The sequence below is a fragment of the Phocoena phocoena genome, chromosome 8 (assembly GCF_963924675.1).
Source record: "Phocoena phocoena chromosome 8, mPhoPho1.1, whole genome shotgun sequence".
Classification (NCBI taxonomy): domain Eukaryota; kingdom Metazoa; phylum Chordata; class Mammalia; order Artiodactyla; family Phocoenidae; genus Phocoena; species Phocoena phocoena.
In genome coordinates, this window is record NC_089226.1 from 60,522,999 (window position 1) to 60,550,869 (window position 27,871).

Genomic DNA, 27,871 nt, shown 5'->3' on the forward strand with positions numbered 1-27,871 from the left:
AGCTAGTGGGAAGCAGTCGCATAGCACAGGGAGATCAGCTCGGTGCCCTGCAATGACCTAGAGGTGTGGGATAGGGAGGATGGGAGGGAGGGAGACGCAAGAGGGAGGGGATATGGGGACATATGTATGCATATGGCTGATTCACTTTGTTGTACAACAGAAATTAACACAGTATTGTGAAGCCATTAGACTCCAATAAAGATCAAAAAATATATATAGTATCTTTCAGGTTGTTTTACTATCTGAAGTTGCTGGAATGCTACTTCACCTGTTTGTTTGAACAGCTAACTAGTCTTCTTTGTTGTTGTTTTATGTTCTTAGCTTCCAAGTCCCAGACCATAAGAACAGTAAGAACTAAGATCCCACACCTAAAAGTTTTAAAGACCTGGGCCTTGATTATCAACCAAAACTTTTCCCTTTCACCTCAGATCCCAGACATTTTACAAGTTCCTAACACCTCCCCAAGTAATGAGTAGTTTATCTTGACCGGTGCTGTCAAACTGAACTCTGTATGATAATGGAAATGTTCTATAATCTGCCTTGACCAATAAGATAGCCACTAGCCACATTAAACACTTGAAATATGGCTAGTGTGAATAAGTAATTATATTTAAAAACTAATTTAAAGTAGTATTATGAGAATAGCGGCCATTATACAGTGCAGTTCCTTACAGTTTATGTAAGGGTTTTAGTCATAGCAATTCTGCCTTACATGAGAAGAACACTTTATTATCTCATTCAGGCTTTGGTTTCTCTATTTCTGACACTTTGAGATATATGCTTTTCTTCCTCTTCCTTTTTTCTTTTTTTTTTGACATTAAAAAAATTGACATACAGGGCTTCCCCTGGTGGCGCAGTGTCCGCCTGTCGATGCGGGGGACAGGGGTTCGTGCCCCGGTCCGGGAGGATCCCACATGCCACGGAGCGGCTGGGCCCGTGAGCCATGGCCACTGGGCCTGTGCGTTCGGGGCCTGTGCTCCGCGATGGGAGGGGCTGCGGTGGTGGGAGGCCCGCGTACCGCAAAAATAAATAAATAAATAAATAAGAAAATTTGACATACAATAAACTGTACATATTTAGAATGTACAATTTTCATAAGTTTAAACATATATATACACCTGTGAAACTACCACCAAGGTCAAGATAACAAGCATACCCATCACCTCCAAAAGTTTCCTTAAGTCCCTCTGTGATCCCTCTCTCCTGCCCCTCCCTACACCTACCCTTCCCAGGCAACCACTGATCTTTCTATCATTATAGATTAGTTTGCATTTTCCAGAGTTTTACATAAATTAGAATCAAGCAGTAGGTACATTTTTGGGGGTATTTTTTTTTTCTCACCGCTTCAAAAATAAGTAAAAGTATTTTGTGATTCACCATGCTGTTGCATTTTATCAACAGTTCATTCTTTCTTACTGCTGAGATAGTATTCCATTGAATAGATGTACCACAATTTGCTTATCTAATCCCTGTTGATGGAAATTTGGGTTGTTTCCTGTTTTGGACCTTTACAAATAAAGCTGCTATCAACATATAAATAGACATATGTTTTCATTCCTCTTGGGTAAATACCTAGGAGTGGAATGGCTGGATCATATGTATGTAGCCATATGTTTAACTTTTTAAGCCGCCAAACTGTTTTTCCAAGTGCCAGTATTATTTTACATTTTCCCCCAGCAGGGTTGAGAATTCCAAATGCTCCGCTTCCATGATGACATTTGGTGCAGGTGTCTTAATTTTTAGCTATTCTAATAGATGGGTAGTGGCATCCCATGACGGCTTTAATTTGCATGTCCCTGATGTCTACTGATAAAAACTTTTCATGGGCTTTATATGTCCGTCCTCTTTGGGGAAGCATCCCTTTAAATATTTTCCCCAATTTTTAAATTGGATTGTTTTCTTATTATTGAGTTCAGAGAATTCTTTACATGCTCTGGATAAAAGTCCTTTATCAGATATATGAATTGCAAGTATCTTCTCCCAATTTGTGGCTCATCTTTTCATTCTCTTAACAGTCTGTCTAATGAGTAGTAGTTTTTAATTTTGTTAAAGTCCAATTTATCAATTTTTTCTTTTATGGATATGTTTGGTATCTAAGAAATCTTTGCCTAACCCACAGTTGCAAAGATTTTCTTCTAAGAGGTTATTGTTTTAAGTTTGACATTTAGGTTTATGATTCATTTTGAGCTAGTTGACTAATTGAGATAACCAATGAAACCAAAAGCTGGAGACAGACTAATCAAGAGAAAAAGAGAGAAGACACAAATACCAGTATCATGGAAGAAAGAGACACAGCCACACATCCTACAGACATTAAAAAAGAATAAGGGGGCTTCCCTGGTGGCGCAGTGGTTAAGAGTTCGCCTGCTAATGCAGGGGACATGGGTTTGAGCCCTGGTTCGGGAGGATCCCACATGCCGCGCAGCAGCTAAGCCCGTGTGCCACGACTACTGAGCCTGTGCTCTGGCGCCCGCGAGCCACAACTACTGAGCCCACGTGCCGCAACTACTGAAGCCTGTGCGCCTAGAGCCAGTGCTCTGCAACGAGAGAGGCCACCGCAAAGAGAAGCTCGTGCGCCGCAATGAAGAGTAGCCCCCGCTCGCTGCAACTAGAGAAAGCCCGCGTGCAGCAACAAAGACCCAATGCAGCCAAAAATGAATAAATAAATAATTTTAAAAAACGAATAAGGAGGGACTTCCCTGGTGGCTCAGTGGTTAGAATCTGCCTGCTAATGCAGTGGACACGGGTTCGACCCCTGGTCCAGGAAGGTCCCACATGCCACGAAGCAACTAAGTCCATGTGTAACAACTACTGAAGCCCGTGCGCCTAGAACCCGTGGCTCCGCAATAAGAGAAGCCACCACAATGAGAAGCCCGCGCACCACAACGAAGAGTAGCCCCATCTCGCCACCAACTAGAGAAAGCCCGCGTGCAGCAACGAAGACCCAACACGGTCAAAAATGAGTGAATGAATGAATGAATGAATGAATAAATAAATAAATAAATAAAAGAATATGGAAATGCTATAAGGAACTTTATGCTAATGAATTTGGTGACTTTGGTGAAACAGACAAATTCCTTAGGAAAAACAAATGAGCAAAACTGACTCAAGAATAAATAGAAAACCTCTACAGCTCTGTATCTATTAAAGAAACTGATTTTATAGTTTAAAAACTTCAATAAATTGGACTTTATAAAAATGTAAAACTTCTGTGCCTGTGTATTGGGAGAAAATAATTGCAAAAACACATTTATAATAAAGGACTTGCATCCTAAATATATAAAGAACTATTACAACACAATAACTATTAGGCGACCCTATTAAAAAAAGGGGGCAAAAGGTTTCAAATAGATTTCAACAAGGAAGATATATAGATAGATGGTAAATAAGCACATGAAAAAATGCCTGCCACCATTGGGCATTAGGGAAATGCAAATTAAAACACAATTTTAATTATGTGTATTTTACCACAATAAAAGACTGTATTATTCTATAATTAATATAGTTAATTTAAATAAAGAAATGAAATGAGATGTGAGCTAATACTTTTGACTGGAGAAAACCACTCAGTATTTCTGATAAGGTAAAAAGACAGCTCTGAGATAGTTTTGATTATCTGATTAGATATCATAGCATGTTAATATATTATATTAATTTCTTATTAAGCACACAAAAATGACACACCACTATGTGCCCACGAAAATGGTAAAATTTTAAAAGCTGACAATACCAAGTTTTGAAGAGGATATGGAGCAATTACAGATCTTGGTGGGAATGCAAAATGATACAAACATTTTTAGATACAAATGTTCATAGCAGCTTTATTCTTAACAGCCCAAAACAAGAAAACTGTCCATTAACAAATGAATAATAAATAAATTTCTGATACACATATTAACATGGATAAATCTCAGAATCACTATGCTGGGTAAAAGAAGCCAGGCACAAAAGATAACATACAGAATGATCCCAATTACATAAAATTCTATAACAGCAAAACTAATCTACAGTAATGAAAAGTCAGTCAGTAGCTGTCTGTGGTGTAGACTGATTGCAAAGGGACATGAGGTAACTTTTTGAGAGTAATGTACATGTTACCTTGATAGTGATGGTAGTTAGATTACATTAAAACATATCAATCCACAAATTCATTATGTGTAAAACTGTATCTCATTAAAGTTGATTAAAATAATTTTTAGATTTTAAAAAAACAATTTCATTTAAGTATAGTTGATTTAAAATGGGAATTTTTAGATTTCTAATTCCAGTTCCCATGCTCTTTGCACTCAATTACTGTAAGTTATATTTTGGTAATTTATATAGACTTTGGGCAATTTGACCACATATAAAAGGGAAAGGACTCCCTAGGGCTCATGGAACCCTCGAGTGACTGTAACATATGGCTCTGATTTACCTGTCACTATAGAGTTTTAGAAGGTGAAAGCAGACATCTTGAAGAGGTCTCTGTGAGTCTTGCTCCTCCTCTACCACAAAGCCAGAGTCCTCCAGGTATGAGGGAAGTGGGCAGCAGGCATATCTGTCACCCTCAGAGGTATTCTGAAGTTAAGAATTTGATAAAACAATACATCAGCTGCTAGTATGTTTCACTAGATTCTACTGTGTCTCAGTTACTCAGATGTGTATTAAGAATGGTGCGACATCCTCTAAAGGAGTGTTTCAAGGATTTTAAGCTTATTTTGATCAGTGACATATTCCATCTGCCTTCAATGGACTGGCAAAGACCTCAGACAGCTCTAACCCCACCACCTTTCTTGCCACAATTCTTATTACACTCAATTTTTTTTAGTGTTCTCTTTTTCCTGACAAATACTGATAATTCTGGCAAATGATATCAAAGACAATAAAAATGAACAGTAAGAGAAGAACCAAATAATGGCATTAAAAACATTAATAATCCTTTAACCTCCAAATGGACAAGGAATATGATATAGTGATATTTAGAGGCAAATTTCAGACCTGCTAATTTGGGGCTATACTAAACACGAGGTCAGGCTGTATCTCAGGGAATTCCTGAAGGAATAAGACAGCATTAGGAATGAAGAAAAACCCTCCAATGTTGAGGCAGGAAAACAGCAGTAAGAAAATAAATTGTGGAAACTCATCATATTAAACAAAATAGAAGCAGAAACTTGAAGAAGTTTCCCATCAGATTTCCTGTGTCCATTTCAATTCTATGGTACTTTTCCAAAAGCAGTTAGGAAAAAGTATTATGAAATGTGATTTGATGGTTTTTTCTCTGTAGTACTTTTCTGGCAAAAACAGAAATCCTACCAGGACTCTTTTGTTTGGCTATACTGGATACATATACCTGAAATGCTTCTTCATACATGCTGAGTGCCTTGGAAATGGAGGCTGTTGGTGGGAGCAAATACCAAAGATGGATAGCCAGGGACCTTTTCCAATCCAACTGTGAGCACACATTGATTTGCTTCTGCTCTGAGAGCTGCCATACCTACAGGAGACAAAATCACCATCACAGCTCTAAATTATACATTACCTTGTTACTGGCCAGGCCTGCACGTTGCTCACTTACTCAAGTTGATTCTAAATGATTTAAATAGCAGTGTTAATGATCCAGATATAAAATACACAGTCCCTTCGTAGCAGGTGATAGGGTGGACTTAGACAGTTAAGTGCTGAGAAGAGGTGAGAACCACTCATTGACCACAGCTGCCAACTTTAAGATGTGAATAAATTCTGATCAGTGATTTCATTTTCGGAAATTGACTTTAAGATGGCAAGCAACATGGGTAGGCAGCAAGAAAACTGGCTTAAAGTAATTATGATACATCATTCATAAAATGGAAGAGAAGTGGCTATTAAAAAAAGAGAGGCCACACAACATGAAAAATGATCATATTCAGTAAGTTAAAAAAAAGGTTGCAGAACTGCTACATATAATTCATTTTATTTGAATATATAACAAGTGTAAATATGCACACATATATGTCAAAATAGACTTAAAATATGTCTAGAAAGACAGACAATGAATTACGTTGTTTATCACTATGATATAGGATATGGTGAATTTTAACATTTTAATTTCTATATAACCAGTATTTCTTCCCCACAATATTTTAAAATTTGAAAATATTTCTGCTGAAAGTTAAATACAAGTTGCTTAGTTGTATGTAATAGTGTACAATTTACAAAGATAGCTCTTTGCCTTAACCTCAAGCAATCCTGAATCTATGAGAAAATTTATGTAAGTTTATGAGAAAAGAGAAAAATACCGGTTTTCCAGCCAAGAGGGCAAAGATACGCAGTCTCTCCTCCTCGATGAAACAGTCAGCCTGGAGCTGATGCCAATCTACCAGCTGCATAGTAAGCAGCTCCCGCACCGACTGGCTGCCAACCAACTGGGATAAAAGAAGGGCAAGACGATGATCACCTACAAGAGAAACAGTTCTCTGGTGATACTGAGAATTTATAGACTTGGGAAAACACTTGGGGGCATTATTTTATTTCTTCTGGCCCTCAAGAAACACCTCTGACTGCTCTCTGCAGTAGTGCTAAAATACTGATCAAGAACTTAACGTTTTTGGCTTGGGTAGAAAACCTTCAAAGTATTGTAGCTTAAACTAATTACATATAGATTATATAGTACACAGAGTTCAGTGTCAGATCTACTATTATTTCTGTGACCCTACACAAGGCACCTCATCTGTAAAATGGAGGGAAGTATCATTTGATTCAAAGGTCTACAGTGAAAACTGAGATGACATAACTGTAAACATGCCCAACTAGCAGGTACTATATAATGACACTGAGAAATGGCAAACTCAAACCTAGAGGAAAAACAAATGTATGATATAAAGAAAATGGTTGTTTTTTTCACTCTCTAGAGTCCAGTATCTCTTTTAATAAAAAATTTTAAGTACAAAGGCTTGAGGCAATAAAAAAATTCTAGGGACTTCCCTGGTGGCGCAGTGGTTAAGAATCGGACCGTCAATTCAGGGGACATGGGTTCAAGCCCTGGTCCGGGAAGATCCCACATGCCGCGGAGCAACTAAGCCCACGCACCTCAACTACTCAGCCTGCGCTCTAGAGCCCGCGAGCCTCAACTACTGAGGCCCGCGCGCGTGCTTAGAGCCCATGCTCCACGACGAGAAGCCACTGTAATAAGAAGCCCGTGCACCGCAACGAAGAGTAGCCCCTGCTCACAGCAACTAGAGAAAGCCCACGCGCAGCAACGAAGACCCAACACAGCCAAAAAATAAATAAATAGATAGATAAATAAAATTTATCTAAGGTTATAAAAGGAAAACTGGAAGACAAGAGTCCCTACCTATTCTGGAAGAACCGGCGATCTTCCTGGGAAGTTTATACTTAACATTCGGGTTAGAAGACAAGGGCAAACGCACGATTAAGGGGTAGGGACAGTGAATAGGAAGTAGGCAGGGGTGCAGAGAAGGACGGTATGCCCCACCTGACTGCTGGGCCAGGGAGCAGGCCTCACTGATCCTCTTGCCCGTGAGGTAGCTGAAGACAGCCTCCACAGGGTTGTCTTTTCGGGTTAAGGAGACTTCCTCCTCAATTTGAGGTGCAGCTGTATGGGACAGCCAGCGAGAGAAAGCTCTTCTTCGCTCCAGAATCTGAATGTATTCAGTGGGCTCATCCAGCTGGCTGTCAAGCTCCTTCAGGTGGCCCCATAGAGCTTCACATAATGTCCACGTTAGGCTCCAGTGCTTCACAACTAAGGAAGGGACAGGAAAATAATGCAATGACATGAAGCCATACAATAACTACAGAGAGGGGATCACTTCAATGTGGCATTAAAAATACATAAATTAATAAATACCCCAAACAACAACTCAAGTTGATTTCCCTGAATCTGTCTCCACCTCACTCACCTGTGTCTTACAAGCTCCAGAGGTGTGTGGTATTGCCTGCTCACTCCATGTATCCATGGTACTTACATAACAAATGTAACTCCAGGCTCCTTTAAACAGGTTCCTCTAGCCTAATTATGCCTACATATAGTCTCAAATGATAGAGAAAAATCCTCTAATTTGATCAAATTCGTTCAAAAAATGCTTTAAGAAATATAAAGTGCTCTGAAAACTTGTGAGGGATTATTATCTGCTATAGGCACAGCCTAACATTTTAGTGAGCCTAAATGATACTGTTCAAAGCACTCAGGAGTAAACCAACTCTCATCTACACAATATAACTATACAATAGTTACCACCTTCATTTTACAGATGAAGAAACTGAGGTACAGATCATTAAGTGACTTGCTCAAGGCTACAGGCAAGATGTAACAGAGCCAGGATTCAAACTCAAGTACTCAGAGTCCAACTCTATACTCTTAACCACTAATGCTATATTGCCCCTCACAAAGGAAAACAAAAAGGAAGCACTGTTTACCACCTTAAGCTACTTACAAGTATTACATATTTGAAGAGATAAGACAACTACAGCAAACACAAAGAAATGAACATAAACAATTCCCAAAATGTGTGGTATGGAACATTCTAATAGTCCCCATTTTTCAGTAAAAGTGACATGAAATGTTGTGTGAAACATGTAATTTTTCTACTTGAAATAGTAAGTGCCCAAATTAGAAAAGCCCTTTATGGAAGTACTGGTTCAGAAAAACATGATCAGAATCATTATAGAGGTAATAGTGAGAGAAGTCAGGAAGGGAAGTTATAACCACCAAAGTTGTTGGGAAGAACAAGTGGGACTTGAGTTGGACATGGAAGAATGGGTAGGACTTAGGTAGGATCTCTCGCCTGCTATGTTCTCCGGGTGGGGTAAGGGATCTAATTTTATAAGCCCATGGGATGTGACTGGCTACAGTTCCTTTGAACAGTGGCCTAAGAGTAATGATAAACAATGATGTGATTTCTTCCTGCTTGAGATTTTGCTCATCCCAACTCAACTACAGATAAGTGTAAGCTCAGGCATCCACCACTACATTGGCACAAGGAAACTGTGTCCTCCTATGAACATATGCTCCTACTCCTGTTCCTGGGGCATCAAGGGTTAGAAGTATAGTCCATACTTACTTTGTGGTTCCAGTAAGTCTCCTGATGCTTCCTTAACCCAATCTGCATAGTCATGAATGATAGCAACTCCCGGATTGGGGACAATGAGAGGACACAGCTCATCCACATGGACAGTGCTATGTTTTAATTTAAGCTCCAGAGATGTCTGGTATAATTGCAGGTCTTCATCCAGCTTCTTTTGCCTCAAACTGAGTTTTTCCAAATGAACTTTGAATGGAGACTCAGTTAGGCTACAAGAGAAAATAACAAATAAGAAAAGACAGATGGCAGAATTTTCCTACAATGAAACCTTTCTTTTTATAATTACAAAATAGGACACAAAACATTCCACTTTGATTTTAAAGAAAATTTGTTTCTTAATATCAAACTATAATGAATTTATTTGATATATATTGAGCAAATGACCTGACCCATGCATTCAGAATCCCAAGGTTTAAAAAAAAAAAAAAAAAAAGAATCCCAAGCCTTCTTAGGCCAGATTATAATAGGCATAGGAGTCAGTACAATTAGACCTGGAAATGGCTCTGCATGTATATGGATACTATGAAATCCAATGGTCAAAAGCCACTGTGGGACAGCCGTTTCTCAAACCACACTTAACTCATTATGAGTTATCAGTATCAAAAGTCATGAGGCTAAGCTTACAGATACTAAAGAAGTGACTCTCAATTAAGATGAGCATACAGTTGAGCAGCCTTGATCCAATTTTTAGGACTGACATTAACAATCTCTAAAATATCATGACATCATGGATAACCTGGGTTTAGGATCAATATTCCTAATTGTGAGGTACAAGAGATGCTGTTGATTTTTTATTTCTTCAAAATCAACTTTCAAAACTAATAATAATAGGTGATCATAGTCACAATCTGTAGTAAAGATAGCAGTTTGTTACAATTATGAAAAGTAAATAAAAAAATGTTACAAATTTTACAAAAAACTGTATGCATACTAGGTAATGACTACCAGAACACTATATATATTTAAATATATATATATAAAATCAGTATGGTAATATATAGTATATCAAGTATATACAGAACTATAATCATACATATGTAAATATTAATGGTGGGAACTGTGTAGAGATATATAACATGTATAATTATCAGATGTCATCTTATTTCCAAATACTTGTGTATGGATTATCCACAGTTCATACATTTACCTTATTAAGTCTAAGACACAGGGAATGTGCTTTAATGAGAATATACCTTACTTATGAAGATATTACCAATATCTAAGTGAGAAAATAGAAAAATGACTAATGCAGTAAAAAGGATGAAAACTCAAGGAATGCTGCAGCATTAGCTTTGAGTCTGTTACTTTTCCACCTAAAGTTTAACCATTAGATAACTATTCTATACTCTTCATACCTTGATGGTACAAATGGAGCTATTAATCATTTTAGCTTTTAATTATACAAATAAAATTGTGCTAAGAATATATCTAGAAAGATCACAAAGCAGGGCCCTGAACATGGGTCTCCTGGTGATGAAAAGCTTTTTCTCACCTACCACGTTGCCCTTCTCAAAAAGCATAAGAATACGTGACTCACGATTTAACAGCTACTGGATTAGGCAGGAATCCATATTCCATAGAATCAGCAATCTGATGATTTTCCAGTTCCTGAGGGCCACTCAGCTGTTCTCCACTATTAGCAAGAGTCCAGTTAGGGCCCCAACCAACCCGAAATGAGCGTCCCATAAATAGGGCCAGGTCCATCAGGAGTTTCCCCTTTCCATAGGTGACAGATTTTTCAAGAGGGACTAGGCCTGGTTGTCTGCGTGTACCCACTGTTTTCAACTGAACCTCAGGGGCTGGGCTGGGCACCGTAAACACAGAGGTCAGGGGTGGAGGGACAGACCAAGGGGATGTGGATGGAATATTCATCAATGACGATGTTCTGGGAGTGCGACACTCTTGTAAAGAGGCACTTGGTGAAAGAAAAGTTCCACTTGCAAATTTTGATTGTAGTAACCCACCTACTAAAATAAGGAAAAAAAAAAAGACTATTAGAAAATACAGTCTATTGATTCTTGAACAACAACAACCATCAAGGCTGAAATTATAGTTTTATTAAGCTACTTAAATCACATATAGATGACCAGGAGTAGCTTATATCAGACTCTACAGAAATTCCTCTTTCACACAGGAAATCAAGGCAGGAATTCTAATGATGATGATGTCACCAACAATAACAACATTAATAACACAACTACTACTACTACTACTATTTAAAAAAAACTATCTAGCACTTATCTGCAGCAGACTCTATATAAGCCATTTATATACACTGTTTCATTTCATCCTTCAATAACTTTAAATGAAGAACATTACAGTCCTCACTTTATAGATGGGAAAACTGGGCTCAGTTAAGTGACTTGTCCAAATCCACAAAGCTACTAAGTGGCAGAACTAAGAGAGAAACCCAGCTAAGTCTGACACCAATACTCATGCCCTTATCAGAATGCCAAATGTAACCTTTCCTAGTCAATATAAAAAGTTGGTAAGATCAAAAGTCAAATTCATACCACTCCAGTGCTCAATGTCAGACTTAAAGACAACAGAAACCTATCTGTGATTGCATATATGCCTTTCAGAGGCATCTTGTGATTGCATATATGCCTTTCAGAAGGATAGTTCTTGTTATTTTTGCCTGTTTTCCAATTTTATGTATTTCCTGTCTAAAGCAAGGACTTAGTTACTGAAGTATGAGATTTTCATGTAGTGTTCATTATGGGAAAGCTTGCTATAAATGTTTAACTGATGCTTTATTAAAGTATTTTTAAAAAGGAAAGTTAACTAGGGTACTCAAAAAAATTGAAAAATAAACATTTAGTTTTTTGTTTTTGTTTTTTTTTGGTACGCGGGCCTCTCCCGTTGTGGAGCACAGGCTCCAGATGCGCAGGCTCAGCGGCCATGGCTCATGGGTCCAGCTGCTCCGCGGCATGTGGGATCTTCCCGGACTGGGGCACGAACCCGTGTCCCCTGCATCGGAAGGCAGACTCTCAACCACTGCGCCACCAGGGAAGCCCAAAAATTTAGTTTTTAAGGCAATATAACAAATATCTTCCTGGTAGTTCCTCTGGCTTTCAAACCGTTTTGAAATTACACCTGCTGAACTCCTCTGTTGATATCAATACTCTACCTCCAATCCCACATAGTTACAAGCCCACTAGAAGAGATAAGAAAAGCTTTAAAATGTACAGGCAACTGCTGTCCTGGGCATTTGGGAAGGTTTAGGGAAAGGTAGAAATCTGAAAAGTTTTGCACATTATAAGAAGCAACATTTGCCCCTAGAAAGCAATAAGGATAGTGTTAGAACTGCACAAAAAGAGTACAGAGCAAGACAACTTGCTGATTCCTCTAAGGTATGATAAAAATTAGGAAATCTGAGCTTACTATCTAACCCACACTCATAAGAAAATAAAAACATGCCCCCCAACAAAACAAATGCTTTTTTTCTCCATACAACTTCTGCATCTGCACCAGTGACCATGTTTTTTAAAAACTGGCCCCACCTAACAGGTACATTTATAAGAGTACATTTCTGCTTGGCATCATTATGTCATATGCCTTTAGGGAGTTGTTTGCTAGAGAAGTCAACTCAGCTTAGAAGAAGATATGTGAAAAGCCAGACTTTACAGCTTTCTTGCAAAAGAGCATCTTTTACAGTACCTAATGAACGGGATTTTGATGAGTGAGTTGCTGAAATGGGGAGCCTGGGAGAACAGATTTCTTGAGACGTATCTGCTTTAGAAGGAAGGCGACTGAAGCGTTGATCCAGGACCATATCTACATCTTCTTCATCAGCAAGCAATGATGCTTTCATGATCTAAAAAGGCAATATCTATAGAATGAATGTGCTCCCCCAAATCCAAAGGCCATAAAAGAAAAATGCAGTTTACAACGACCAATTTTTTAAAAAGCTCTGTCTCAGGCTGTGTCCAGAGCTAGTATATTTGTGTGACTCTGTTCCACTGTATGTGCCTGAAGGACAGAATTTATATAAAACTCCTCTGCTTTGTATATACAGTCTCACCAGAGGCTGGCACACAGCAGTTGCTCACGTCTGCTGAATGAATTAATTTCAAAGTCAAATATAAGTCCAAGGCTAAATTCATAATATGACAAAAGGCACAGGCGGGGGGGAAGTTGAGACAGAGCTTAAAGAAACTTGTAACTACAATTTAAAAAAAAGAAAAAATAAACAAATGAACAAACAAAACTCCTGTGGAGCACTTTCCAGAGCTTCAAAACCCCTCTGTAAAGTAAATGAAATTAATATTTTATAGTGCTCACATTAAATGACTTGCCTAAAGTCACACAGTAACAGTTACAAAACTGGGGTTAGAATCCAGGTCTTCTGAATCTCACTATAGCCTTCCTCCCACGAATGGGAAAATGATGCCTAAACATGGGCCATATTCCTGGTTTTTCCCATTCCAGCGACCACTCAACGCTCTTAAGTGATTAATGAAAGAAAAAGCCTGATGTTATGAAGGGAAGATAAATATTAGTTTGGATTCCTGTTGTAGTAAGGGTGGGTTAGGACTTCACCTGTAAGACATGTGGATTAATTCCCAGTGAAGACGCAATGTGTGTTGAGGCAGACACAGGTTCCTGATCCTCAGGCACGCTCTCTTCTAACATGGAATCCAAAACTGGCTCCTGGGTGATATCTATCATGTCACTGTCCAGTTCCACAACCCTCCCTAACTGCTCCACCTCTGGGCTCTGGCTCTGTAGACAGCAGAAAGATCAGGGAAGCAGCATTAAACGACACCAAATAGACACAAAGCTTCGAGACCATATTTACTTTATTCAAAATATGATACAACAATATTAGATTCTGCCCATTCCATCATAATGTGAGGTAGCATATTTGCTAAAGAGGATTTAAAAATTACCCCAAAATTCCTCTATTAGTACTTGGGATCCAAATGAGGATTCATGGAATCACCCTTTTGTAATATTATGGTCTGGAGCCTGGAACCTAAGCCAGCACCCATACTGAACATATGGTCTTCTTGAGACAAAGATTATGCCTTACTTGATTTAGTTAGCAACTATAATTTTCTGATTTATACAGGGTTACCCTTCCCTCACATTCCTTGCAGTCAGAAGCCATTGGGAAAAGAGAATAAAAGACACAAATATCAAAGTCTCCAGTAACTCTGCATTTTCTTTTTTTTTTTTCCTGCATTTTCTTAAAGAAAACATTTAGACATAAATTTCTAGTTATCACAAACACAATTTTGGGCCTGGAATTTATCTTTCAGGAGACTGAATCCTAAGGTTAGCTGGGCTCTACCTGTGCAGTATCATATCAGATGACGAACGTATACTCTAATTTCCCAAAAGAAAAAACAAAGTTCTATTAGGAACAATTTTTATCTGGGAATAATTCCTTTGTGTTTAAATGTGTCAAGAGTTAGATTTACATTTATTAAGCAGTTTTAAAGATACAGCCATGATTAACAGTCTATGGTTTGAAAAGGTAAACATTCATAAAGCTGAAACACACTGTAAAACTGGCTCAGTGCAAATTCATTAAATATGTCCTAAACTTGCATATGACCTGGTTAAAATGTTAACAAGCGGCTAAGCCAATTTACGAAACATTCTCAAATCTAAAAGTTCTTCCAATTAGTTTTCTTCCATAATCTCATCTGTAGATTACTAACCTTCCACAATTTTTGGCTTATCTTTCATGAGTGGCCTATTTCATGCTAAACTTCAAATGGATGCTATTGTACAATAGGTGGTTAAAAAAAAAAGTTTCATGATTTCTTTGAACCAAGAAACAACCATTAGCATAACTTTTTAAACTTTAAACTTTTCAATGGTATATTATCTATTACTCCCCTGAATTCCTTTAACAAATATCCTTACTAAAAGAATGACTATTTCCATCTATAACTGTAGAAAAGTTGAGGTGTTGGAAACGTGGTGAATTGCCACTTAAGTTGTGAACAATCCACAAGGACTGCTCTAACAAACTGGAGGCTAGATAAATAATGGTTAAAAGACAAAGTGATACTATTTTTTACCTATTGGGGAGGCTACAGGCAGGTCTAACTACTTTTACGTTTTAAAATTCTGGAAAAAAAATTAAAAGCAGCCCTGGTGGTGATCCTCCCATTATAATTACATGAATCATGGGAACACTCCAATGCCCTCTGGTCTGTTAACTTTTAACCAATTCACTTTAGGAATAGTTCTGAAATTCCCCATCCTCTGTCAACCTGTCAGGATACCCTCTTCTGCTGGGCTCCCATAACACCTTGTCTATACCTATTTTATACACTGTATCATGGTGTAATTCCTTGTGTGTGTGTCTACACACACACACACACACACACACACACACACATATTTGACCCACCAGATTGTGAAGGCTTGAAAGTAGAGATTATAGCCTACTATTTTCTACACCAAGCACATTGTTAAATTCACCAAAACACTTTGTTATTTCTACTGGCTAATGCAGTGTCTGCCACGCAGTAGAAAAAGCTAATACCTATGAAAGATAAGGAGCGAGTATAGGTGTGAGGAAAGGAAGGAGGAGGAGGGTTTCAATTTACTATACTATTCAACAAAGGAATAACAGTAACAGCAACAGATGCTCACTTAGAACACTTTTAGGCAGTGGCAGGATTTCATCAAGTAACTAGATTAGAGACCTAAGGGACTCAGCCTATCTTTAAGAAACCTAAGGATCAAGGTTTTATTTGTTTCATCCTCATGCATACACTTCAAAGCTACTGTCATCTAATAAGTGGACAGGGCGAAGTGAATTTGAAACTATGAGGACCTGGTAAACTCCTAGAAACCCCATGTGTGGATTTCATTTAAGTATATCTAAGTAATTTCAACAAACTACCCCAACAGATGTTATTTTCAGAGAAATCTTAGATCAGGTGCTTCCTCAAAGCCAGTACTAGAAAGAAAAGTAGACAATAAAAAAAATTGGTGACACAGAAGGACCTGAGTAAGGAAAGAAGGGGGTAAAAAAAAGAAGCCCATCAAATACTAAGTAAACAGACAAGATCTACAAAATGACTCTCTTTAGATATATGGAGGGTGATGTTTCACAACTGAAACCTTTAATGTTTTTAGAAACCTCCACTCTCCAGCTCAAAAGAATCTTCCTCATGTAAACAATACCCTAAAGATACAGCATCTCTTAATCCAATAAATAAAGTAATGCAATGAAGTTAAATCAAGATACCCTTATTCAACAAAGGGTAAATATCCAATCCAAGGTCAAATCCATGTTTAAATAATTCATATTGTTCTCCCAGCCAAATAGCCTAATCCAGTATATAAGTACTACTATTGCCTGCCTCCAACTCGTTTTCTAACAGCAAAGAATGTTTCATATTCATTTTGCTGGAAAATCAGCCCTGTCAACAATACTGTGTTCAAGAGCAATCCCATGTCAGGGTTACAAGGGCCCATGAAAGTGTGCATGTTTCTACACATACATTCACAGATATTACTGCAGGAGGCATAGGATTCAATAACATGAATATCTGAAAAAGGCTTGTGGCTATAGAATTATTTTATATATAACATGTATAAATTACATAAAATATAAATTAAAATATATATTGATTCACTGGCTAAATTTAGATACCTGCCACTTTTTAAAACAAGTAAACACAAGATAAAATGGAACTTTCTTCTAAATTCTAATCACTTTTTCCTTTAAAAAACTTTTAAAGTTATTTGAATGTACTCACCGAGTAAACAATGCTAAGTTTCTGAGCAAGTCAACTACTGTGTCTTGATGGTACTGAACACAAGTTACATTTCAGTATAAGGCTTAGGAAAAAGCTACATGTCTCTCTACGTCACTGCTAAAGATCTGAAGCCTTTTGACAGTTTCAAAACGAGGCTACATATCTCAATCACTTGGGGGAAAGCATTTAAAATATAAATATGCCTGAGCCCCAATGCCAGATACATGGGCTCTCCAAGATATTGATGCAGTTGGCTGAAAATTGGGTCTTAGATCAGCATTTTAGAATAAATGTTCTAACTACCAAACAAATGTTTCTGTAACTGCCCTAATTCACCTGTGATGAAGAGTTTTCTGCCAACATTTTCTCTAACTTAAAAGGCATAGAGAGGGAGTTCCCTGGTGGCCTAGTGGTTAGGATTTGGTGCTTGCACTGCTGTGGCTGGGGTTCAATCCCTGGTCAGGGAACTGTTATCCCACAAGCCATTCAGCGCAGCCAAAAAAAAGGCATAGAGGAGAAGATTACATAAAAATATAGTTACCTTTCTGTTTTCTGGTTGCTTAGATTCACTTGCTGTTTTAGGAGCAAAGCAAGGTTTAAGAACGAACTGCAAAGACAGGACTGAGGATATTATACAAAAGATAGTAGAATAAATGTAACCATTAAACAAAACTATATATCTTCCTAATGCCTTAAGGACACCCCCCCCCAGCTAAAGTCAGAGAACCTGAGATTGTGTACAGTGGGGGAAAGAAAGCTACAGCAGACTGAAGGAACACCGTATCACGGAAATCAACCCCTCCAGGGAGCCAGGTGACAATGTGAAGACAGTCATCTTGACACTGGGATGAGAAGACTGTGCTGTTTCCAGTTTATTCAGATGGTTCAAGTATTTTCCTCATGCCAAGTAAAATGTAGGTCCTGCTGCTAATAACTCAAAAAACTGTGCAACCACTGGCATTTCCCCTAACCTCACTTAGGGCACTACACTGGGCATTACACCTCACTGGGCATTACAAAGAGTTCTCCAAAGTCCCCTGTTATTGTTCTAACACATTAGCCTAAATATCTAAACAAGCCTACCCATTTCTCCCTTCTGCATCCAAAAGGTCAAAGACGGCCCACTTCCTCAATCAAAGGAGATATCTGAATAAGATACCTATTCACTATATTCTCTTTACCCATCTTGATCCTTACCACTTCTCCTTTTCCTAGAACCTTCTCCTGAAATTTTTTGGTGCTCAGTTTTTCAAAAGAACTCTCTCACCTACTGTAGTGCCATCACAGGAATTTATTGTTATCTCTTACTATTTGTATTCTGGAAATTAAAGAGCCTAGAAACCACTGATGGTCAACATTACATAAATTTGCTCTACCTGTCCAAAAGATGAAGCTTTTCTTTTTCAGCTGTATCTTTAAGGAGCCTACATATTACTTTTATTGGCAGAAAAGAAGGCTATCTGACTCTTATCCAAAGAAATACATATACAGTATACTGCAAGATTGGAAAGAGAGATTATACAAAGCATATGATTCAGACAAAATGAATGTGGGTAACTGGAAAACCAAGTCCATTTACAGCATTTCTTTAGTTCAGAAGAGATGTATTCTAAATAGAGGGGTATTCTAAAGGCTAAAATTATAAACATAAAAGTCAACATATTTCCCATTTCCCACTTGTATCATCCCCCCACCCTGTACGCGCAAACGTGAACATATATACACAAAAGTCTCCAAAGTGCCTCCCAAGAAATTATTTAATCAATCATAAAAATCGCACATTTCAGCAGCCTTCAGCATTAAGAATTGTAGCATGGAAAATTCCAAAGGTCCTGCTTTTAGCAGCTGAGAGGTAGAGGATGCTTTACAAAGACATTTTATATCAAGTTCTCTTCTTTGAGATGAGTATGGCAGCACAGAAAAAAACTGTTATAACCTGATTGAATATAAACAACATCCAAATGAAAGTAAAACTCCCTTATGATTTGGCAAAGAAACTACCTGATATTTAAATTACAAACCTTTCCTTACAAGGACAAAAGGTTTATACTGGCTTAACAATACTGAAAAAGAGTGTGGTACAGGTAATTGCAATAAATGATGTAGCCCCTACTCTCCCCAAGCCAACAATTCATTTGTATTCTAAAGCTTTATGTATTTTCATAAAGATTATGTATTGTCAAAATACAAATATCAAGAGATTACCTGAAGTATAAGCAAACAACTTGAGAAAAATGGAGTTAAAAACCCTTGCAGAAAGCTAACCTGAACTTTTAAAAAAACCATGGAGGTAAAGAATAAGATGAAACTGCACATTAGGTAGTCAACAGAAGTCGGGTTTACTCTGCATCAACCCACACAAGCAAAATACTATCTTAAGTTGATCACTGAGCAGAGAATTCAGCAAGTCCAAATGAAGAGAGAAGGAGGTGTTTAAGAATGACAATCTGTAGAAGGAATGATCCAAACAGCAAGAGAATTCTTTGAATCTCTCAAGTAAACAACAGATGCCAGTACCACCTCATGCCCTCCCTTGTAATTGTCTTAACATGATTGCCAATACATTTGTACTCTTCAAAGTTCCGGGGTCATAAAACAGCTTTGTACTAGCTGAATGACTTGCTTTCAACGTCTGTATCATGGACTCCATTCAAATTCATTGTCCCGTCTCTACCTGGGGCGGAGGTGCTGGTTTGCCATTAAGAGCCATCTGGAATGGGGTGGCCTGGCCTGCAGGAGGTAAAGGGGCAGTCTTCAACTTCTTTGTACTAGTTTTGGATGGCCGTTCCTCCTCCTCTTCATCAGAATCCTGAAGGCCATACTTAGAAAAATGAGAGACCTAAGGAAGATAAGAATCCAACAAAATCACTTTTAACACTGTTATATTCAGAAGGGCTTCCATTATACTTGCCCTTGCAATCTTACAGAATTAGCTTCAAAAAAAAAAAAAGAGCGATCAAAATATTTAAAGCACAATGAAATGTCACATATCATACTTTACTGTTTTTTTCTACGATTTAGATAATGTTTGGTGCGTGTACTATTAATACAGGAAACCAAATCCAGAAGAGTCATTACTATTTTCGGTATATATTCTGTGCGTGCGCGCGCATGCGCGCGCGTGTGCGGGTATGTACTGCCTAGTTGTTCCCTACCTACACAAGGGCCTTCGACAAGCTAAATAATCCAACTGGTCTAGAAGAGAAAGAATCCACTGGACTAAACTATTAAGGAAGGGAGGAAGTCAACCTCTACATACCCAGAAATCTTTAAAAGAATAAAAATTATTTAGGAAGAGGTGATCTATCAAGAGACAAAAATTCTGCCTGATGTCCCCAATGATGTCACAAATTAGAAAAACACACCATAGAAGTATATCTAAATGGTCATAAGATGGGGCGTAGAACTTGAATCATGTGCTCAGAAAGTTTATAATAGCACCTTACTGCTCTGGGGTTTAATGAGATGTGTAATTTGAAGCAAATTATGATGTATCTCTATATCTATTTCCTAATTTGTAGAAACAGAATTTAAAAAAGGATCTCTTCTAACAGTTTATAACTACAGTTTATAAGAACTAGGTTAAATGACTATACCTTAAAAAAAAAAAAAAAAGACTATACCTTAAATACCCAAGAACCAGTTTCAGGACGGTACTCTTTGAACTGAGCTCCCTGTTTCCTTGAAACTGCTTCCAATCTTCCCTCATAGTTGATATCAGCAAGTCGATCTGGGCTCTTTATTAAACAACGAGATGTTTTATCTGTTGGCCAAACTCCATCCAATGTAACTTCAGCCTTCCTGTAATGTACAATCAAGTAAAGTGTAAATGTTTCATATCTATGACCAGAAAGCCAAGTAACACATATATACACAGCAAATAACCTGTGTTACTGTGGAATTATTCTGCAGGTGTTTCATAAACTTGAGTCTTGGCTCCTAAGGTAGATGGACTTAAGAGTAAGGAATTACCCCCGCATCAACTAGCTAAATATCTGGTTCAAGAGTGTCAAGCCCCACTTACTTCAAACTACCATGGTACATCAATTATTTCCAATCCGATTTTTTTTTTTTTTTAGTAAATTTATTTATTTATTTATTTATTTATTTATCTTGGGCTGCGTTGGGTCTTCATTGCTGCATGCGGGCTTTTCTCTAGTCGTGGCGAGCGGGGGCTACTCTTCATTGCGGTGCGCGGGCTTTTCTTGTTGCAGAGCATGGGCTCTAGACATGCGGGCTTCAGTAGTTGTGGCTCACAGGCTCTGGAGTGTAGGCTCAGTAGTTGCAGCGCATGGGCTTAGCTGCTCCACAGCATGTGGGGGTCTTCCTGGACCAGAGCTCAAACCTATGTCCCCTGCATTGGCAGGCGGATTCTCAACCATTGCGCCATCAGGGAAGCCCCTCCAATCCGATTTTTTTTTTTTTTTAATGGACGGGGGCGGGGGTGCGGGGGGAGCCTGCACTGGGTCTTTATTACTGTGCTGGGGTTTTCTCTAGTTGCAGGGGGCTACTCTTCGCTGAGGTGGCTTCTCTTGCTGTGGAGTACGGGCTCTAGGCATGTGGGCTTCAGTAGTTGCAGCACGTGGGCTCAGTAGTTGTTGCGCATGGGCTTAGTTGCTCCGTGGCGTGTGGGATGTTCCTGGACCAGGGATTAAACCCGTGTCACCCGCATTGGCAGGCGGATTCTCTTTTAATTTTATTTATTTATTGTCTGTGTTGGGTCTTCGTTGCTGTGCGTGGGCTTTCTCTAGTTGCGGTGAGTGGGGGCTACTCTTTGCTGTGGTGCGCAGGCTTCTCGTTGTGGTGCGCAGGCTTTTCGTTGCGGTGATTTCTCGTTGCGGAGCATGGGCTTCAGTAGTTGTGGCACATGGGCTCTAGAGCGCAGGCTCAGTAGTTGTGGCGCATGGGCTTAGTTGCTCCGCAGCATGTGGGATCTTCCTGGGCCAGGGCTCGAACCCATGTCCCCTACATTGGCAGGTGGATTCTTAACCACTGTGGCAGGCAGATTCTTAACCACTGTGCCACCGGGATCCCCAATCTGATTTTAGTAACACTTAAGCTATGCATCCTTGACCAAGTCCAGTGTTAATAGTTCAGTGCAAAGACCTAAGTCTTAGTGAAGGTCTTAAAAGTGTTATTGTACATAACAACAACAGTAATAATAGCAGCAACTACCATTAACAACGAATGCCTGCAGAATGAGGTATCAGGAACATCACAGTATTAACCATTAAATAATGAGTGTGAATTAATGATAATAATGGTAATGTAATCCTTCTAACAGCAATATTTGAGATCAAGGACTGTGTCCTATTCATCCAGTATGCCTTGCATTTAGTACAGTGATTACCACATAATAATAGATGACTGTTTTTTTTGATGACTTTTTTTAACATTAATTTTTATTGTGGTTAAAAAGGTATAACAAAAGTTATCATCACCATTCTACTGACTTGTTTCTATGAATCTGACTCTCTACGTGCCTCAAATAAGTTGACTCATACATTATTTGTCTTTCTGCAAGCAACTGGCTTATTTCACTTAGTATAATGTCCTGAAGGTTCATCCATTCTGTAGCATGTGTCAAAGTTTCCTTCCTTTTTAAGGCTAAATAATATTCCACTGTGTGTACATACATTTTGTTTATTCACGGACACTTGGGTTTCTTCTACCTCTTGGCTATTATGAACAGTGCTGCTATGAATATGGGTGTGCACATATTTTTTCAAGACTCTATTTTTCAATTCTTTTGGATATATACTCAAAATTAGAATTGCTGGTTCATTTTTAAGTTTTTGAGGAACCACCATACATACTCTTTCCCATAGCAGCTGCACCACATTTTACATTCCCAGCAACAATACACAAAGGTTCTAATTTCTCCACACTCTTGCAAAAACGTTATTTTTCTTTTAAAGTAACCTCCTAAGGGATGTGATAACTCACTGTGGTTTTGATTTGCATTTCCCTAATTATTATCAATGTTGAGCATCTTTTCATACGCTTGTTGGCCACTTGTTTATCATATTTGGAGAATCATGTGTTCAAGTCCTTTGCCCATTTTTAATTTTTTTTTTAAATGGTTGAGCTATAGAAGTTCTTCATATTCTGGATATTAACCCCTTATTAGATACATGATTTGCTGGCTTTTCGTTGTTGATTATGCCCTTTGATGTACAGAAGTTTTAAATTTTGATGTAGTCCACTTTGTCTATTTTATTTATTTATAAATTTATTTATTTTATTTATTTTTGGCTGTGTTGGGTTTTCGTTGCTGCACGCAGGCTTTCCCCAATTGTGGCAAGTAGGGGCCACCCCTTGTTGCAGTGCGCGGGCTTCTCATTGCGGTGGACTTCCTCCTTCCCTGCGGTGGGCTCTAGGCACACGGGCTTCAGTAGTTGTGGCATGTGGGCTCAGTAGTTGTGGCTCACGGGCTCTAGAGCCCAGGCTCAGCAGCTGTGGTGCACAGGCTCAGCTGCTCTGTGGCATGTGGGATCCTCCTGGACCAGGGCTCGAAGCCGTGTACCCCTCACTGGCAGGTGGACGCTCAACCACTGCGCCACCAGGGAAGCCCCAGTTTGTTTATTTTTACTATTTGTTGCCTATGCATTCAGTGTCGTACCCAGGAAGTCTTTGCCATATATGTTGTGAACCATATTCTAAGAGTTTTATAGTTTTAAGTCTTACGTTTTAGGTCTTTGATCAATTTTGAGTTCATTTTTATTTATGGCATAAGGTAAGGATACAACTTCATTCTTCTGTTGTGGATATCCAGTGTTCCCAAAACCATTTGCTGAAGAGATTTCTTTCTCCATTGCATGGTCTTGGCAACCCTGTCAACATTTAACCATATATGTGTGGGCTCTCTATTCTGTTCCATTACTCTGTATGTCTGTCTTTATGCCAGTAACACACTGTTTTGGTTACTGTAGCTTTGTTTTTCAAGTCAGGAAGTGTGAGTCTTCCAGCTCTGTTATTTTTCAAGATTAGTCTGGCTATTCATGGTACCCTTGAAATTCCGTATGTTTTAGGATCATTTTTTCTATTTCTGCAAAAGATGCATTTGGGATTTTGATAGGGATTGCATTAACTCAGTTGACTGCTTTGGGTAGTATGGACATCTTAACAATTTTAAGTCTTCCTATCCATGAACATGGGATATCTATTCATTTATATGTCTTCTTTAATTTCTCTCAGCAGTGTTTTGTAGTTTTCAGTGTATAAGTCTTTTGCCTCCTTGGTTAAGTTTATTCCTAAGTATTTTATTCTTCTTGATGCTACTGTAAATGAAACTGTCTTAACTTCCTTTTCAAATTATTGTTAGTGTACAGAAACTCAACTGTTTTTTGCGTGTTGATTTTGTACCTTGCTACCTTACTAAATGTGTTTATTAGCTGTAAAGTTTTTTGTGGAATCTTTAGGCTTTCTACATATAAGATCACATCATCTGGGACTTCCCTGGCATCCCAGAGGTTAAGACCCCGCACTTCCACTGGAGGGGGCATGGGTTTGATCCCTGGTTAAGAAACTAAGATCCCATGTGCCACACGGCATGGCCAAAAAATAAGTAAAAATTAAAAAAAAAAAAAAGATCACATCATCTGTGAATAGAGATAAAGTTACTTCTTTCTTTTCAATTTGAATGTCTTTTATTTCTTTATCTTGTTTAATTGGTTTGGCTCGGACTTCCAGCAGTGGCAAAAGCAAGCATCCTTGTCTTGTTCCTGATCTTAGAAGAAAAGCTCTCAGTCTTTCACTACTGAGTATGATGTTCACTGTGGGTTTTTCAAATATGGCCTTTTTATGCTGAGGTAGTTTCCTTCTATCTTTATTTTGCTGAGTGTCTTTATAATGAAAAGGTACTGAATTCAGTCTACTGCTTTTTCTGCACCAAGATGATCATGTGGTTTTCTTCCTTCGTAAATGTGATGCATTACATTCATCAATTTTTGTATGTTAAGCCATCTGTGCATTCCAGAAATAAATCCCATTTGGTCATGGTGTGTAATCCAATCGATGCAGTACTGAATTCTGTCTGCTAGTATTTTGTTGAGGATATTTACATCAATATTTATTAAAGATATTGGTCTGTAGTCTTCTTTTCTTGTAGCATCTTTGTTTAGCTTTGGAATCAGGGTAATGCTTGCCTCAAAGAATTAAAAAGTGTTCCCTCCTCAATTTTTGGGAAGAGTTTGAGGAGAATGGTGTAAATTCTTCTTTAAATGTTTAGTATAATTCACCAGTGAAGCCATCTGGTCCAGCGCTTGGGTGAAGTGGGCACCAGGGAAGGGGGTATTGATTACTAATTCAATTTCCTTATCAGTTACAGGGCTGTTCAGAGCTTCTATTTCTTTGTTTTTATTATCATTTATAAATTTATTTATTTTTTTGGCTGTGTTGGGTCTTCGTTGCTGCGTGTGGGCTTTCTCTAGTTGTGGCGAGCGGGGGCCACTCCTCGTTGTGGTGCGTGGGCCTCTCATTAACGTGGCTTCTCCTGTTGTGGAGCACACGCTCCAGGCACGTGGACTTTGGTAGTTGTGGCACTCAGGCTCGGTAGTTGTGGCTCATGGGCTCTAGAGCACAGGTTCAGTAGTTGTGGTGCACAGGCTTAGTTGCTTAGCACGTGGGATCTTCCCAGACCAGGGCTCGAACCCGTGTCCCCCGCACTGGCAGGCAGATTCTTAACCACTGCGCCACCAGGGAAGCCCTAGAGGTTCTATTTCTTCATGATTCAATCTCAGTGGGTTGTGAACATAAATGACTTAATTATGGCCCTTTCACCTGGACCATATTAGAAGCTAGTATCTCACACTAAAATATAGAGAAAGAGTTAGGCACAGTCACAGCAGAAACAAGAAAAAAATACTATTAAAAAGCATTTTCCGGGACCTCCCTGGCAGTCCAGTGGTTAAGAATCTGTGCTTCCACTGTAGAGGGCAAGAGTTCGATCCCTGGTTGGGGAACTAAGATGCCACATGGTACACAGTGTGGCCAAAAGAAAAAAAAAAAGCGTTTCCCAAAAGCTTTTGGAAACTAACCAATTGGACCTGATGATATTAGGGAAAAGAAGCCAGAAAAGTCATACTATATCATTTCTTTATCACTTATACTTTTTTTTTTTTTTTTTGCGGTACGTGGACCTCTCACTGCTGTGGCCTCTCCCGTTGCGGAGCACAGGCTCCGGACACGCAGGCTCAGCGGCCATGGCTCACGGGCCCAGCCGCTCCGCGGCATGTGGGATCCTCCCGGACCGGGGCACGAACCCGTGTCCCCTGCATCGGCAGGCGGGCCCTCAACCACTGGGCCACCAGGGAAGCCCATCACTTATACTTTTAAATGAAAGTAGAGAAACAATAATCATACACTATAGTAAGTCAAAGGGACAAGTTGTAAAAAAATGTATATAATATGAATACATTTGTGTTAACAGAAAAAAAATTGTGATTTAGCTGATTATTTTTAAAATATGTAAATAAATTCATACCTATTTAGCCCTTCACCCACAGGTGGTTTTTGATTATCATCTAAGTAAACAATCACTTCTTTCCTTCGGATATGCACAATGTCATCTAAATTTAGGTTTGTCAAATTCACATCTCCTTCAAAATAGATTGAACCATAACCTATAAATCAGAACAAACAGTTAAAAACTCATCCTGTATAGAGGGCAAATACCCATTTCATACTTCTAGTGATTATATAATGAGAAGGAGCAAGCAGCTTTAAACATTAATCAATATTCTAAATCACCCAGCAATTCCTTGAATGGGTTATTTCATCTATAATATGTATTAGAAGGTGACATCAAATACATTTATCTGATTTAACATGTGCGTTTTTACAGCAGTTAACGTTATCCTCAAAATAGCCTTTTTAAATCTCTCCCCAAATTTAAATCTCTCCGGCTGCTACATAAACAACCCTTAACACCTAGCCTGCAGTATGAATTAAAATACTTGAGCCCTTCTTTTAATACAATACAGCAAGATGAGATTTTTCCCCAAGAAAATTTATCTGTAATAACTTAATAATATGAAGTTGAACCTAAATATTACCCATCTCTTGTCAACTGTTAATTTTCTCACTATTTCTTGCTGTTTACAGTATTTTAATTGTAGAAAATTGCAATGAGCCAAATACTTACCAAATACTTACAAACAGTCTTTGTGAAGACTGTTACAAAGTTCTAGTCTTTTTTTGTTACTTGTCAATCAAAGTGTCTATTCAGGCCAAGGTGGGTCCAAATGTAGGTAAAAAACAAATTTAGCTATCAAGAGCTTCCTTTACTTAATTACAAAAATAAAGTGAAGATCTCTGGCTTATACACTACTAACTCTTAAATTCACACTCACCTTTACGACCAATAGTGAAGTCAGAGACAATGCACTCTCCTTTTTCATTGGTAATTTTAGCTAGGTCATCCATGGATGGAATAGTATAGTAGCCAACCTTAGTGAGAACGATGCCTATGACAAAAGAAACAGAAAATACTAGTTGTGACTGACCTCAGGTAGAGGAATTTTCGGTAATATTTATTTCACTTTTTCCTTTTTAAAAATTTTCTACAGAATGGATAATTTAAAAAATTACCTGAAATAATCAGTAAATTATTATAAAAAGAGAAAATATATAGGAATAAAGCATTTTTCCAAGCTAGTTTTCTTTTTTTTTTTTCAATCTGCTTTTCTAAGAAACACTATTCCTAAGAGAAACCAAGTGTTTTTTTAAAAAAACCTCATGGCTAAGTAAGTTTGGAGAACATGCACAAGATAGTATATTACAGGTTCTGAAAACTCACAAAACAATGAAATCTATTTACTTAATCCAGTGTTCCCAAGACTTATTTAACCACAGAACTTCCTTTTCATATGACACCTATTAACATACGTGCACTATGAAAGGCATTCCACAGAATACATTCTGGGAAAGACTTATTGTTTTCTTTTATTTTACACATGGAAGACGCTCAAACCCAGGTTTTTGGCTTATCTGGTAATTCAGTGGATTAGAGGTGTAGCTAAAACTCCAAAACCAATGCTTTTAGTTTTACATGTTATTGCCTTCTATAAACCTCTTGTATCTTTC

At 38.4% G+C, this 27,871-nt stretch overlaps 1 protein-coding gene across 1 annotated transcript in view; it reads right to left on the bottom strand.

Moving 5' to 3' along the window:
• Nucleotides 1-27,871, bottom strand: part of NUP98 (nucleoporin 98 and 96 precursor) — a 98,758-nt gene that overhangs the window by 5,884 nt on the left and 65,003 nt on the right. The window contains exons 17-28 of the mRNA XM_065882522.1: nt 27,139-27,252; nt 26,271-26,409; nt 20,410-20,587; nt 19,461-19,625; nt 13,599-13,781; nt 12,717-12,873; nt 10,594-11,023; nt 9,036-9,265; nt 7,451-7,717; nt 6,255-6,412; nt 5,330-5,473; nt 4,415-4,557 (exon numbers count right to left, since the gene is read on the bottom strand). Of these exons, the coding sequence (XP_065738594.1) occupies nt 4,415-4,557; nt 5,330-5,473; nt 6,255-6,412; nt 7,451-7,717; nt 9,036-9,265; nt 10,594-11,023; nt 12,717-12,873; nt 13,599-13,781; nt 19,461-19,625; nt 20,410-20,587; nt 26,271-26,409; nt 27,139-27,252 (2,308 nt within the window). The remainder of the gene's footprint in view (nt 1-4,414; nt 4,558-5,329; nt 5,474-6,254; nt 6,413-7,450; nt 7,718-9,035; nt 9,266-10,593; nt 11,024-12,716; nt 12,874-13,598; nt 13,782-19,460; nt 19,626-20,409; nt 20,588-26,270; nt 26,410-27,138; nt 27,253-27,871) is intronic.